The 17,076-nt window shown below is 42.4% G+C and overlaps 1 protein-coding gene across 2 annotated transcripts in view; it reads right to left on the bottom strand.

The window, feature by feature from the left end:
- Positions 1-17,076, bottom strand: part of CORO6 (coronin 6) — a 427,480-nt gene that overhangs the window by 153,927 nt on the left and 256,477 nt on the right. For both annotated transcript variants that reach the window (XM_078680034.1, XM_078680035.1), the window contains exon 3: positions 6,612-6,734. In XM_078680034.1, the coding sequence (XP_078536160.1) occupies positions 6,612-6,734 (123 nt within the window). The remainder of the gene's footprint in view (positions 1-6,611; positions 6,735-17,076) is intronic.

Genomic DNA, 17,076 nt, shown 5'->3' with positions numbered 1-17,076 from the left:
ACAAGCTATTGTTAACTCTAGTAACTATAACTCATGCCCTAAATTAATTGTAACTTGCATCCTAGTTATGCACTGCTCATTACCCCACATATAGTTAGTTTAGAGCATAAGTTATAGCTACTAGAGATAACTATAGCGTGTCAATTTTTAGGGATAACTATAACTGGTAAATTTCACTGTTTTTTTTAAACTTTGAAATGTTATGTTGTCACTGAAATTTTCACCTAACTGTAACGTTACACTAACCTTTGTTTTTTCCAGTACACACCTATATCAATGAAAATAACAGAGTTATAGATAATGGGAAGCCCTTAGTTATAGATAATGGGAAGCCCATCGCCCAGGGCTGGCTCCTGCTATGTCACGGGCTGTACACCCCCGGGACATAGTAGTTTCTCTGCTCACACTGGCAGTGAACAAGTGTTTTCTCTTGCTTCGCAAGAGCAGTTTCAAAGCTCCCGCCAGGCAAGAGCAAACACAAAGTCCACCCCAGCTGGTGGGAGCTTTAAAAATGCTCCCGCCAGCTGGGAGAGGACTTCAAGATCTGTTTCCCTGTCCATGGTGATGTGAGAAGGGAAACAAATCTGAATGTTGCTCCCGCCCACATTTTTTGCTGCTCCCTGCAGAAGGGATCAATGAAGGCTCCCATAGGATGCGGGGAGCGGCTTGAGGCTTGTGTCTCCCCTAGTACCTCCAACTAGTATATGGTGGGTGCCCTGGGTGGGCAACAGGGCACCCATCCTCTGTTGGCACTGGTCCTGGGGGATATGATTCAGATGCAGCCGGTATGACTTACGGGTGAGGGGACGTGGGGTCAAGGGGGAATGGGTCGCGCAGGGGGATAATTAAAAAAAGTTACCTTACCTTTGCCGGTACGGACTCACGCCGTCTCTGCTTCCCTGCTCCTCACATGAAGCAGGCAGCCTCCCTCCCCCTCCTCTAAACCAATCACAACGCTGCAATAGAAGCATTGTGATTGTTTGAGACGCCAACCACACAGGCATCTATAGGTAGGACATTTTCTCCATGTAGGCTGCATGCAGCCTACATGGTGAAAGGCAGAGTGTGTATGACTGGTTTAGTCGGCCCTGGGGCCAACCAAACAGTCAGCGTCCTCACTCCTCCCCTGTCCTAGAGCAGGACCGCCCACCCCCAACCAAACCCTTCTGCTATCTCACAGTGCATGAAGCAGAAACATAAAATGGTATTTATAATACCATTTTATGTTTCAGCTTTTCACATTGCGAGAAAGCAGTGGGGTGACGCCCCTCCACCCACATGGAGGAGCCGCCCCTGATAAGGTCCCCAGGGCCAAAATTGACTCAGGGAAGGGGGGCTGCGTGGCCACCTCTACTAATTGGGCGGGATGATCAAGTAACTATAACTCTTACCCTAGGGTAACTATAACTCGCGCCCCTGCTATGCACAGTTCTCTTAACAATAATTTCAATGCAAATGTTGCAGCGATATCGATGATGTCATAGAAGATGTTGTGAGTGATGTAATATGTGGGGTAATTAGAAGTGCATGGTGAGGTCTTCAGTTATAGTTACCTTAGGGCACGAGTTATAGTTACTTGAGATAACTATAACTGTTGAACTGAGTTTTGTGTGTGTAAAATATGAGCCTAACTATAACGGTCCTGTAACCTTTGATATGCAGAGTGTAATTTGAACTTCATTACCGTTGTTGAGAGTGGGCAGTGGCCATGACTCATGAGATAGGAACCCCCAGGTTACTCAAGCTGTCCCTTCCCTCTTTCAACCATGGTGATAAATAGCATATTACGCTCAGAGGATCTGCAGGTATGGTTTATGCCATGCTGTGTTTTCATGGGCAGAGTTTACAAGGATTGCAATTTTCTATGCCTGTTGGATTCAATATGATTTGGTTCCAATACCATTTAACAATATTGTTTAACAATTTGAAGTGTATCGTGTTAGATTGAATGCTACAGGACAACTGCAGATACAGATATAAGGCAATAATGTTTGCAGCTTTTTTCAGAAAGGAAATTGTAGCTAAAACTACTAGATAAGTCTAAAAACATTTTTTTTTAAAGGAGTGCTCGGCAAGTTTGTCTGTCATCTCACTTTTTTAGGTCGAGCATTCGAGACCTCTTGCATGAACTTTAGTATATACTTCTATGTGTATTTACTTTGTGGGCTCTGGAGATCAGCCCCTAGGACTTGTGTCCTTCTACTGGGACTTTTTTCCTGTTCAACTTTTTCTATTTAACTGGCTTGATAGAAAACAAACCGTAGAGGTCAGTAAAATACAAGAATTGCTTTCTGCTAGTTCAACTGTCTCTATTTAACTGTCTTGATAGAAAATGACAAATAGAGGTCAGTAAAATATCAGAATTGCTTTCTGCTGAGGGACTTTCTTTTTTGAATTTTTCTGGCAACTGCCTCTAACTTTCTTGTTAGAAAACGATCAGCAGAGGTCAGTAAAATACCAGAATCACTTTAGCATTCTCTAGATTCCAGCCCATAGAAATTGTCTTCTACGAGCACCCGAAGACAATAATATTTTTTTCAAATCTTGTATTTTCAGTGATATGACCTCCGAAGGCCCTGATTTTATATTAAAAACAGAGCTTTGGTCTATACCATTTCCAGCTGAAAGGCAATATTTCTCTCCATGTGTTCCCATACCTGGTGTGTCACGCAGTTTGGTGCTTACTTTTTCTCCATGTTAAAGTACAGTAGATGTTTCTGCACCCAGGCTAATGTGCTGCATAGCTAAATACATATAAGGTCCCAAAGGGGATACCAATTGCATTGCAAATGCTTGGTTTTTTTCACGGTTTTATATAGCACGAACTAGACCTGAGAAATCGAGTATCAAAGCACTTAACATAACCACTTTCATTGCAGATGGACACATTCATTTTTGTTAGGCACAGGGAGATTAAGTGATTTGCCCAGAATCACAGGATGTTGAGCGTCGTTGCCGAGACTCGAATCCGGTTCCCCAGCTTAGAGGTCGACTGCTCTAGCCGTAAGACTACATCCTCTCCACTTTAACTTTCTGAGAATAGATAGAAGGCTGATGAAGTATTGTGACAGACATGCCTGCGTCCTGCAGTCCCCTTGCAGCCTCATCAGTTGCTGGATTAAGACATCAAATGCTACTTAGGCCATTATGCTTTTATCATGAGTGAGTTCCAATATTAAAACACGTATAAAAAGTAAATAATTTGTTAAAACAAAGCGCCCGACAGTGGATCCCTCTGATCGGCAGCACCTGAGTTGCTATCCCTCTGTTATTCTCACCTCATCTATCCTTGTAAGGTTGTGTGTGCACACTGTATCACACCCACTGTCACAATGCTATTTGCTTTTGTTTAAAAAAGAAAATAACTGCATAACTTTAAATATCAATTACACTCTCCTGAGTATTTTATATTGATAATATTGACAAGAATTCTACTTAGATCATTAAGGTCACAAGTTAATCTAAGTAAAGTAATTTTTAGGGGGAAAACAAACATTGGTGAAGCCAATTAGTTTGCAATGGTTGCCAGTCTTTTGGCTTTGTCAATGCTTGTTTCTTTGGTCACGGTTTTACAAAATATTATTATTGTGGGAGCTACCATGCCTGCCTTAACAGTCAAAATTATAATTGCCTTGGGGTTCACTTATCACTCAAATCAACCGCTCAGCATGCAATCTGTTCACAAACAGTGACTCAGGCCCACATGCATCATTGTTACATTTTGCACTTCCTAATTTGCGAAAAATAAGGAATCGCAAATTAAGAAGTGCAAAATGCTATGCATCATTATTTTCGGTATTCATTTGTGATTCGGTAAAAATCGCAATTTTTACCGAATCCCAAATGAATACCGAATTCTTAAGTAAATTTTCGCAATTCCCATTGATTCCTATGGGCCAAAAGGCCCATAGGAGTCAATGGGAAGGCATTAGCAAATTGCGAGTGGCACTTTGAAAATTTCATGGGTGCAGGGGGGGGGTCCAAAGGACCCCCCCATGCACCCCTGAAATGTATTTTTCGCATCATGTTTCACACACACATGTCCTAAGGACATGTGTGTGTGAAACATGAATGTTGAAAAAAAAACATTTTCAGCATTTTAAACACTTTTTCCAAATTTACCGAGTGGTTCAACCACTCGGTAAATTTGGCACCCTAATTGCGAATTTACACTTTTAAAAGTAATGATGCATTGCTTTTAAGAAATCGCACATCTGCGACTTCTTAAAAGCACCCGCAATTTTAGAACTCGCAAAAATGTTACGAATTCTAAAATTGCTTCATGCATCCCAAAAAGCACTTTTGCATTCGCAAACGGCCGATTTTAAGGAATCGCACCGTTTGCGACTACAAAAATGCTTGATGCATGTGGGCCTCAGTCTTGAAAAAGCTGAGAACTACACGGAATACCAAAATACTTGTATCTCCACTTGTAATAAAAATATTCAGTTTGTTATTGTATCTATTACAATTAAGCACAATATTCAATGTAAAAACATAGACATAAAGTCTTATAAAAATGCAATATAAAAATGGGAGAGACAACACTTAAGACAATCACATTTGTCATAAAATTAAGTTAATTTGTGAGAATACATAAGAACACAACATTACAGAAACTAATTTCTTATCAAAATGTCATTCTATGTTCCACAAATTTAACAAATACAAAGCGTTGATGCGTTTCGGTGGGTTGTGTAGAATAAAACTACCTTCTTCAGGACAATAACAAAATATATTCCTCTCCTAATGATCTCATAAAAACCAGTGAGGAGCACTCTTTTATGAAGCCACTATATTTGAGTATTTTCCAACGGTAAAAGCGAAAACTTGTTTTTTGTACATAAACTTTTGTCAAGTGGCCATATTGCTTCACATCTCAATTTCGTTCTTATTTCAGTTATGTCTAAGTTGCATGAATCTGTGTTGTGCTTGAGTTCAAATGCGTGTGTGTTGTGTATGTGATTGTCAAGGCCTTCAGAGCAGAGCTTCACCTGTGTCTCTCATAAAACGCAACTTGAAATTGAATGGAAATAGAGAAAGTGAAAATAAATGTATCCATAACTGCTGAGAGGAACATAAGAATACTTCAATAAGGGGTGGCTGTACCTGGCATAATTTCTTTCCAGCGTAATTACTTGTAATTACCACAAAACTACTCGTAATTATGTGAGAAGAGTAATAAAGCATTTAGCACAATTTTCTTGGGGCAAAATGCATCCTCGCGTCCAAAATAGGCCCGAAAATACATTTTGTGCTAAGCAAATATTATTAAACCCTACAAGAAACGAACAGCAGTAGCCAGCACCCACTCCCTCTCTCTTAATTTGCTGTGCCAGGGCTCCTGCGATAGGATTTTGGCCCAAATTACTCTTGATTACTGAAATTGACGTAATCATATAATTACGATAAGTTTTGCATCCCAAGAATAATGTGTAAAATAATCAAATTACTCAGATTACTCTGCCATAATAAAAAAAATTCCCATGCCTAATTTCAATAAACCAAGCCCGCTAATATTCCAAATAAAATTACAAAGTTAACATCACTTTGAAATTCTTTAAAACTGATGCTGCCATCAGTGGAGTAACAATAGCTCCCACGGTGACAAGGGAGGGGGCGTGCTCCAGGGGCCCCCCTCCTGCACTGTGCACTTGGCCTGAGAACTTCTGACTGGGTCCAGAGTGTGGGGCCCCTTAATGTACTTTGCAGGGGGAGGTCCTCAAGTTTGGTTACACCCCTGGCTGTCATGCCACACTGATGAGACAGGTTATATACATTTTCTTTTTCAGGACCTTCTGCTCGCGTGCACCTTTGCGTGCATGCGTGTCTCGTGGCCAGCTCTGGTTCCCATGAGGCCCGGGGAAGAGCAGCTTCCATGCCATTGGTTGCACGCTCGCTCCCATCATGCACAGCGGGGCCTATTCATAGCCCTCACTTAGCCATTTCGCCATCCCCTTACTTTGTATATTTAGCACAAAGTGTTGTCTCATGCCCGGAGAGACCGACTCAAGCACTGGCACGTCACCTCGTGCTAAAGATAGCCTGGCTTTCCCCTGCTGCCGAAAGGCCCACTCAGGCACATCCTGCCTGGAAACCTAGCATCCTTCTTGGCAGACTCGGGTCGCCCTCCCTCTTTCGAACGCTTACATTAACCTTCGCTTCTCCTCAAGCGCTGCCCAGTATCAAGACGTGATGTGACGTTAGAGCGTAATGCTCTACGTCATATTGCAACGTAAAATGACATCAAATTGCATAGTATTTGTGTCTGACCCCATACATGTTTAGAGATTCGAATTCTAGGAGCTTTTCAAACTTTTTCATCTTATCAAGTTCGATGAAAGGAGTACTATTGACTTAGGTAACAATAAACATCGTGTTGGTTAATGGCGCCAAAGCCCCTCACCCCTTTCTCAAGTGTAACGTGTCGTGTATATTCGCGCCTGTTGTTACGTTGTGTTATCTTGAACTACAGTACAGAGTAACGTAACATGGCATAGTATTCAAAACATTGCACAACGTATTACATAATGTAGCATAGCTAAGCGACACAAACAGCAAAGAGAGTCATACAGAGTGCCATAACCTTGAACCACAGTAGCAGCGCCTACCATGACTGTCGTGTCGTCCGAGGCGCTGGCGATGACGTTGTCATTGTGCGGGCACCAGTCGATGTCGAGCACCGGAGCCGTGTGCCCGCTGACCATGGGGTAATTCTTATCCACGCGCCCGGTCTGTAGGGGAGAAGGAAAGGTTATGAGAGAACGGGTCGATGAATGAGCTTTATAACACTGAGGTCTCACGCACAGAGGGCATATGCAGCAGTTTGATCCTAGGACAGCCCGCCCATACAAACCTCACGTCAGGCCCAGCGCCTTTTCTGGACCCTGCACTCATGCTGGGGCATTTTAGTACTTGATTTTAAGCCCATTTGCCGTTATTCTTAATGAAGCGGATGTAAACATGGCAAATGCCATTAAATGGAACCAGATGTAGGACCTGCTGTTTCCTCTGTTCATGAAAAACATTAAAAAAATATTTTAATAGGATTGTGTCTTATGAAGGGACGTGCTTCAGTCTGATAACACGTCTGTCAAGTGAACTGTGCCTCCCTCTGAAAGGACTTGTAGATGTATGTCAAAAGTCTGACATATGACAAACTCCAATTGTACAGAAGAGGGTCCCTGAATACCAGAATTCAGGGAGGGGGAGAGGAAACAACAAGTACATAAACACAATACCTGCCTCTCCCTAGCAATAATTTAATACATGGGTGTTACCTCATTCATTAAGTGAACATCAATTGTCCCAAACCAGAATTATATAAACATCATTTCCTTTTATTGAATCATAGGTTTCATCACGCTATTTATAACATTTACAACTTTGCTTTCTATACATCCTAAATATTTACGAAAGGCCCCAAACAAGAATATATACATAGAAGTAATTCAAGTCCTACTAGTTCCACACATACCCACACGCATCAATCGAACCATACACAAGACAAATACATCAAACTAGGATACATAAAACATCAAAACTCCATCCTGGGCCTAATGGGCTTCTCAAATACATACCTGGCAATAAATGGCTGTCTTACTAGGTCTTTGAGCTGTGACAATTGCCTCCACCCATAACTGAGTTAGGAAGTAGCTCAAGGCGATGTGCAGCCATCATTCTAGAATTCTACGATTGCAGGTCGAGGGTCACTGAGAAGAACATGGTGTGATGAGTACAATTGCACAAGTAGGTCTATGTGGCACTTCCATGTTGGAAGAGTCCCCCAATTGACTCGACCATGACTGAGGTTGCGGAGAGGAAATGGTCGATCAGGAATTGCCTGATTCCTGCAGCACTCATGTAGGTAAGATGGGGTGGAAACAGCCACAAAATGAAGCAATAATTTACTAAATGAGAACTGGTGGTTTGAAGTCTGTAGACCCAAAATGGCTGCAGTTTATTATCTTGAAGATTGAGTGAGTACTGGAAAGAAACGTTGAATTATGGAGATTTTCTGTCAGATGTATGTTTATTGGGGCATGAATGCTTCAAAAACTCTAGTTCAAGGGCTTAGCTACGGGCAGAATGCTACATGCTTCTAATAAATGTATTTCTGCTAAATAGTTGGGTACAGATACTTTCAGTTCGGTATGGTGAGATGCCTGTCGGATTTCAACATGAATTTTTACCTACACACAGACAAAAACGCGCACACACTTTTCCCACTCTGTTTTGAAAGTCTTCAACAATGTTGGGTATTTTCTCTCACTTAGTAGCCCACCAGTCTGCATGCTTGTCGTATAATGGTGCATTACATGCTGGTCGAAAACAGAATAAGACAATCTAGGTTTCTTTACATTCTTATAGGTGTGATGTGGATATCAGTGGGATTGTGTTGCTTCTTTTCCACCTGGGATGGCGGCGCTGCAATATGTAACTCGCGTGACTATTGTGTTTTACACTTTTGAATTACTTACTGGTACAACGTGCACACCGGCCTGGCGATGGTGCGTCGCACATACTGCTCCAAAAACTACCAAGCATTTCAGAGGTGAGATTAACTCTTTAGCAGCCTTACTGGCCTTGCTGTGGCACTGGCCTAACAGACCCCTCGTTTTCACAAAAAGCCAAAACTTCACTGACACAGATTTGTACAGCAAGGACCAGTTTTATATCATGTGCGCAAATGTTGGCACATGTTGCGGAAATGTTTCCACACCTAGAGGTCACAAGTCGTAATCCCATTCAGAAAGCTCAATGCTCAATTCTGCTCCATTTTGAACTTCATTAAAACGACGTGCAACAAGTTTCAAGTAATCTTATTCTTGCCGAATTGTGTCTCACAGAAGAGTCACTTTTGTCATCAGATTCGCGATTTGGCTCAATTGCGACTGTTTTACAAATTGGATACTGAACATTCGCTACTCCACATTTAAATAGCAACTGCAGGTCATTTCTGGTCTGCAGAAAACCGTGATTCTTAGCCTAGGCAACTTTTGAACACTATTGTACTTCAGTTAAGAAATGAGTTGCAAATCCATATCCATGCTGTGTGCAACATTTGCACACATCATATCATATGTGCCCCGGCGTAAGAAGGTCTAGCAAGTAGAAAACAATTTCAGACAAAGACAAGACCATCAAATGCAACATAGCCTCCTAGCCTGGTGCTATTATGGCCCCTGTCCTGGCCCCAGTGCTTAATTTGTAAAAAAAAAAAAAAAAATAGTGCCAATGCTTTAGTAAGGAAGCCACTGCAGCTTGCACCACACATTGCCCTGCCATGCTGTTAATGATTGTAACAAGACAATCACTAACCATCGCATTCCTAGAAGTGGAACAGTTCAGGCTATTTCAGGCCTCCAAAGCCATAAGAATGGCTTGGGCAGCAAGTAATAGCCATTTTTAATGTATATTGAATTAATAATTACCTGTTGTTGTGGCCATCTCTAAATTAGCCAGACAGCGCCACCTTGTGGCAGACTGTCACAAGAGTTAGTGTTGAACATTTAAATGTCGGTGCACAGCACAGGAAACCACCGCCTCAAATTAAGTTTAATTGATATATTACAAAAAATCTTCGCTAGGCATATTTTAATGAGAGTAAATGGTTGGCTTGAAGAGAATAGTGTGCTCTCCAAATTCCAGGCAGGATTTAAATAGCAAATTTGCAAATTTGATCAGGTTTTTAGATTAATTTGCTTATGCAGGAAATACATTAATTTAAAAAAGGCCCACCTGTATATCGCATTTGTAGATCTCAGAGCCACTTTCGATCTCATTCCACGGAACCTATTTTGGGAATCATTGAACTCCCAGGGATTGCCTAAGGAATTACTCGCTCAAATAATAAGGTTACATGAGGACAACTTCGCTAAAGTGAGATGGGGTCAGAGGGGTGAACTCACTAATGCAATCATGGTCAAAGGGGTGTGTGCCAGTGGTGCGTACTCACGCCCACCCTATTTTCTTTATATGTCAACGATATCCCAAGTTACTTGCTTGGGTGCACCCATGACTCGCCAAAGTTGGGTGGGGGGGAATTTGATGCCAGTATTTGTTGACGATACAATACTAATGTCAGAAACCCCCAAAGGCCTACAGCGCTTATTGGATTCTTTTTAATATATATTGCACTACTAAGGACCTTAAAATAAATGCCAGCAAAACGAAATATATGGAAATAAACCCACACAATACTTTTAAAAAGAACCTTGCAATCAACAACCAAAAATTAGATTATGTCCAATCCTTTAACTATTTGGGTATAACTATGGATACCCAGCTGTCCTGGAAGCCACAAAAAGAAAAAAAGAAAATTACCCTGCTTCAAAACACACTGCCTATAATAAAGATGCATGGGACCAGTATCTCGAAGGCAGTGTCTCCCGCCCTAGAGGTCTTTAAACACAGAGCTCAATCAGCTTGTCTTTACAGGGCAGAAATATGGGGGCCTAATTGTAAAAAGAGTTTTGAACCAGGAGAGTACACATTTTTTAGAAGATTGTTAAGCATACCAGTGCGAACACCCCTAATCCCGATTGTCATGGATTTAAATGTTAAGCAAACTGACTATCACGCAATATTAAGACCCCTATTATATTGGGTGCGGCTCTGGTTAACTCAAGAACTATTAGACTATAAGGACGGTCTTGAGGAGATTGTAAGTATTGACCAGAGCAAGAATATCCTCTGGTTCAAACACGTTTGTTCCTGGTTTGAGAAATTAGGCCTGCACCATTTTTGGGAACATCTGACACAGCTGACACGAACATCTAGGGAACTGCTAAAATCAACATTCTGGGCTTACATCCAAAATAATGTGTTTCACGGCACAGATAACGGTTCATTAACAACCTAGTTCCTTCTTTTCAAGGAGGTAGCCAGTTTGGAGTCTATTCTAGAGGAAGTTCGTCCACAATTGGCCAAATCGTTAGATTTGAAGTTCAGATATGGAGTGCTACGAACTAATACGAATACGTTAAACTGGGCCGCAAATCAAGACAGAAAGAGTAAAGAATATTGTGAATTATGTCAAAATATGTCTAAGGAAAATGATTCACATATCTTATTCTCTTGCCCAGCGTATGTAAAACCAAGGAACAAATGGATCAAACCCATTTGTAAAAATAAAATATGAATATTAGACATTGCCTAGAGGCAGGAAGAATATTGGAAACCAATACATCTCAAACGGTTGTTTTTAGTGTTAGCAGATTCTTGTTTAATGTGAGCCTTATGAGAGCACTGACTCCTTTTACTCACTACACAACAAATTTGAAATGTTTATGTTTATGTCTAGTTTTAACTAATTATATATCTGTTTCTATTGGTGTGAGGAAATGAAATTTAGTCTTTTCAACGATAGCCCTTAATTTAATGATGTGTTATTTATCACACCAGAAGCTGCTATTTTTGCACATTAATATCCAAACAAAATTGTATGCTAATTTTATGTTGCATCTTTTATGGTTTTATGTGAACCGAGATAAGGATATACAGAATGAAGTACTGCCTGACCCCTGTGTTCTTCTCCTTCTCTAGACCTGCGCACATTACAGCACTATGTATTACTCTTAACAAGAACGCAATGAACCACTCCCGTGAAACTCATACCTATACTTTCACAGCATGTGCAGTCTCATGAGTAACTGTTCATAGAGAACATATAACGTGGAAGGAGAGAAAAAACATGCCAAGGAAGACATAGCAAGAGAAGAAGGACAACGAATAGGCGTAGAAGAATGGCCCAGCGAGATAGCTTAGCTGGGTAATATACCTACTGCAGATTGTTGCGAATCCAAGAGAGAGCCCTAGACTGGACATCCTCCTTACTCTTCGGCAGAACCGAGAGCGTTCGCCTCCCTCCCTTCCGCTCCGAAGCCACCAAGATCATCTGCAGCGTATCCCAAGGCTCATCCCTCAGCCCAACTGATGCTCTCCCTCAACAAGGACTCCCATACCGCCAAAACCAACCTCCACGAAGGAATGAAGGCCGTCGCCGACTGGATGAGGAGCAGCCGACTGAAGCTAAACTCGGACAAGATGGAGGTCCTCATCCTCGGCTCCACCTCCTCGGCCTGGGACGACTCCTGGTGGCTGACTGCACTAGGAACACCTCCAACAACCACCAACCACGCATGCAACCTAGGAATCATCCTCGACTCTACCCTCTCCATGACGAAGCAGGTCAACGCAGTCTCCTCCTCCTGCTTCAACACCCTCGTCATGCTCCTGAAGAACCAGGTTTTCAGAACCCAGCGGCTCCAGGGACACGCCCAAAGTCTTCGGATTTCCCTGTCTTGGTATACAGAGACACGGAATACTTCTAGGTGGCGTCAGAGATCAAATTATTAGCTGCAGCTAGTAACAGTAATCCCAGCAATACAACACGGTGTACAACTCAGGAGACTGCTCAATTTTCGTAGAGCAAGACATCACTTTTTATCCACATTTTACTCATTATGAATGCACACCCACTGCAGCAAATACTGACGAATGAAATACATTTTCCCACACATTATCACATTGCAAAAAACTCAATTTACATTGTACCAACCCACAAGTTAACTATTAGGAATGTCCCAAATTCGATTTCCACAAGCCGGACAAACCCATAATTGAAAGCACTACCCATGTAATGAAAAGTCGTAAGGAAAGAAACAATTCAGATGCTGAATAGGATAAGATATGTGCAAGGAACTTAAAGTTAACGATATCCTGAACATTGATTGGCAATCTCAGACAACGTTCAGCTAGAGAAATTGGCCTCGCAAAAGGGTCAGTTTCAGGTGACGGGGTCAGCGTCTTGCAGTTCACTCGCAAGTCGGAAAAGGCCTAGTTAATGCGTACATGAACAACGAAGCCCATGCAACTTTGTTCGTTCGGTTACCTCCACGGCCTACGTGACGGCAACACAAAATGGCGTCACGAACAACTCAAACAAAATGGAGTCCGGTTCGGAAATCACAGGACCTCAGACTCTCCTTTTGCCATTACGTAGGCAATAACCTAAACTCATATCAGTCTGAATCCAGGTCTATGTCTATTCTCATCAGGTCATCAAGGTGTTGCTGTAACATCATCTTATTATACTTCGCTTCTCTCGGGACGGGTCTTCTCACACAGATCGTAGCACAAAGACTACAAATGGCGGGACCACACTGGATGCATAGACAACACGAGAAAAGGATAGCTAAAGCCATACCAAGGAACATCAGAATCTTCCATCCCCATCTGGACAGCAGTCCCCAAAACCATCCTATCAACGACCAGTTCCCTTCCTCTACATGTATAGACTCAGCAGACTTATGTAACTTCAAGATGGCTTGGTACACTGTCGTGGCGTTATCTGGTATGAAAACACAGCAACTAGACCCGATCAATTTACATACCCCACCTCTATCTGCAAGTATGATATCTAAAACAATACGGTTTTGTAACGTCATAAGAAGATCCGCTTGAAGCTCAGCTGTAATATTGCTAAGGGCACCAGCAGTCTCATTTATAGTGGCCTCAACCACTCTCGCAAGCTGACGAATACTCCTACTATTGGCCATAGGACCCCAAAAGGGCACAAAACCCTTAAAGAAGTCTCCAACTTCTTGTGCGACAGTATCTTTCGCATCGATAACACCTCTACCATATCTTGTCTTATGGTAATTAAAAGCAGCGGTGTATGTAGGGGGAAGCAAAAATGCCACATAACATGTGCTTGAAAAATCAGTAGGCAACCATGTATAAGCTCTGTCGTAGCAAACAAAATAAGTGCCTTTAGCTGGCACGAACGGTGGAGATTTCTGGGATGTATAAACATAGGTGTGAACACACACACTCTTACCAAGCTGAGCTTTCGGATTCTGACCATTACCTTGCAGACAAAAATGACCTCGGCGGGGTACAATCCAAATAGGGGGAGACCTTTTTTGTCTCTCCTTCTCTGTCAGGCTAATGCTATATCCGGTCTTGTTCCAACCAATATATGCGAGTACCTCATCCTTAGGGATAGCATTATACGCATCAATATCTCTGATCATATCTACTATTCCCTGTATCAAGGCATTATTACTCGCATTATCTTTGACGGAACGTACAGGAGATGCTTCATTTGCATAAATAAACATTGCTTGGAGTGCTCACACTGACCCATTAGGCGAAAAAGGCAAAACTAGATATGGCATTCCCTTATCTGTCGTATGCGGCATAAGACCACAAACCCAACAATTCGTGGTATTTACTACTAGCTGATGCTGATGCAACATTTGTATAAATGAATTGTTAACAAATTCTGATCTTTGTGTCTGTTCATGTTCAGGCAACGTATGAAATTCATGCGGAGAAACAGTAGAAAAAGAAAGAGTAGGTTGGGGCGTAGATGCAAGCGTCTGTTGTGTAACATAGACAATCCAACCCACACAAGCCAATATAATATTTAAAAGCATCAAGAAACACACTATCAAAAAACATTTGCTACGGACCAATGTACACATTTTTACTTTAGAATCAATTCTCTTAACACCCTTATCAGATTTAAAAGACTCCATCCTCTAACGTGCTGCTCACAGCTATTACCTTCTTCACTTAAGTGTGCGTCAAGATCGTACTAACGACCATGAACCACAGACCTTTCGTCAATTCGCGGCTCACCCCTTAAGGCTGTACCGCGACCCTGCAGCAGAGTCCGGATGGTGACTCGAAAAAGAAAAAGTAAAAAAGTCTCTTTATCTGACAAGGTGTAATTCACAACATAAAAAATTCAAACTTTATTTGTCCATTTATTTGTCCTTTCTCGGTCTCAGATTGTAACGCTCTTTGCCAGGCACAGTTTGCTCTTGAAAAAGTGTTTCCGGATTAGTCGTGTCAAGTCTTAGATGCGGCGGCACAGCAGCTTGCAGAATTTCATCATCCGCACGTTCTGACTGAGTCCATATCAAATGCGCATCACTAAAAGGTACGAATCTAGGAATTTTCTCACATTCAGAATCAGCTATACCTTCCCTCACCCACTTGTCATACGGTAAGGGCAACGGAACCTTTTTACAATGGGTACCATGTACCCAATTCTTTTTACCAGCTACTCTAACAGAAGTTCAAGTTGCTAACAAAACTAAATGCGGTCCAGTCCACCTCGGTTCCAAGTTCTTAGTTCGTTGAAAATTCTTCGTGAGGATATAATCTCCAGGTTGAATCGTGTGGCCTGGATCCGCAATCGCTGTCGGCAAACTGTCATAGACCTGTTGGTGGAGAACACGTAATTTAGCAGTCGAGTCAGTGGAGAAGTGTGGCTCACTGGTTAGAGGAGGCAGACCCGGAAGCCGAGATCAGACCCGGGACCAGGGTTCAATTCCCGACGCGGCAGGGTCTTGAGCCCAAAATGTCCACGGACTCGGTAATTCTTGCTTCGGTGCCTACTCAAATCACAGGTTCACACTCTGCAACTCTGGGCAATAGCTTGCTTAATCTCCACTACGGCCCCCCGCGGCGGGATGCCTGGCTTTCACCTTGGGGAACCCAGTAGGGGCTATCTCACAGGGAAAAACCAGGACGGGTTCCCAATGCAAAGCGCTTTGAGACCTGGCGGTGATATTGCACTATATAAAAACCCATCCATCCATCCATCCATCCATGTAAGTAATCCACCAACATAGGGTACTCATTGTGACTGAACATTTTTAGGCCTTTCCCACACGAGAATGTTGTGTCGTCCTTGTTGACAAAAGGGCCAACGGCAATGCATCTGGCCATGTAAGACCAGAGCTCGCTTGTATTTTAGCTAACTTCAGTTTCAGAGTGCCATTATAGCACTCGACAAGTCCAGCGGACTGGGGGTGATTCGCAGCATGGAATTTCTGATTAATACCCAAACCCGCACACACTTTCTTCATGATTTGACCCACAAATTCACTCCCATTGTCGCTCCATACAATTCTCGGCAAACCATACCTAGGGAAGTACTCTTTGAGCAAAACCTTGTAGACAAGGCAGTATTATCCTTTAGGGGGTAGGCCTCTATCCATCTGGAAAAGGCGCAAACAACCACAAGGACATACTTCAAATTGTTTCAAATTGTTACATCTCTCCATGTGAATGTTATCTAGCTGTATCACTTCAAACGGATACGTTGGAGGGGCAAAATGACCAGCTGGATTTGGAGTTCCCTTTCCAGGATTATACATCAGACAAATCATACAATGCTTCACCACATTCTCAGCACATTTAGACATTCCAGCATTCTGCCAACAACTTGCATATTTCCTTCGAACTAATGTGAGCCATTCATGAGCCATAGTAACCACTGGGAGCACATATGCATCAGGCAACAACCATCGCTGGTGCTCCGACAACTCAACCCAACAACCTGTCGAATCCAACATACCCGTAGTTTCTCTCCACACACTCACTTCTTTTTCCATAGCTTCAGCCTGAATCAACTTCACACTTTCTATTGTGTCTTCACACATTCCACCAGCCATAACCCAGTTAGCAGGGCCCGCAACATACATTCGACTCATGATATCTTTCGCCGTTTCTTTCGCAACTTCATCCGCAAATGCATTTCCTCGGCCCACATCATCCACAACTTTCTTATGTGCACTACACTTCACAATTGCAATCTGTTTTGGGAGAGTAAGCGATTCCAGAAGTTCATTCACTAATTGCCCATGCTGAGTTTTCGTACCATGGGAAGTAAGAAATCCTCTCTGTCTCCACAAACGGCCAAAACTATGGGCAACACCAAACGCATACTGGCTATCAGTATAAACATTCACTCGCTTTCCTTCTGACAACACACACGCTCTAGTCAATGCTATTAACTCTGCTGCCTGTGCTGAATTCTGTGCTATACGTGCTGTTTCAATAACTGTATGTAAAGTTGTGACAGCATATGCTGCAGTCGTCTCTCCATTCGGAAGCTTAAAACACGAACCATCTACCCATAGGGTACCATCAACATTCGAAAGAGGAGTATCTTTTAAATCAACTCTAGCCTTCGTTTCCTCCTCTGTCCGGAGAAAACAATCATGCTGTTCCTGAACATCTGTCTCTACAGAAATCGGCAACAGCGAAGCTGGA

The sequence above is a fragment of the Lissotriton helveticus genome, chromosome 3_1, assembly GCF_964261635.1.
Source record: "Lissotriton helveticus chromosome 3_1, aLisHel1.1, whole genome shotgun sequence".
In the NCBI taxonomy this organism is placed as follows: Eukaryota; Metazoa; Chordata; class Amphibia; order Caudata; family Salamandridae; genus Lissotriton; species Lissotriton helveticus.
Note: the sequence above shows the minus strand (reverse complement) of the source record. Positions and strands in the feature narration are given on the sequence as shown.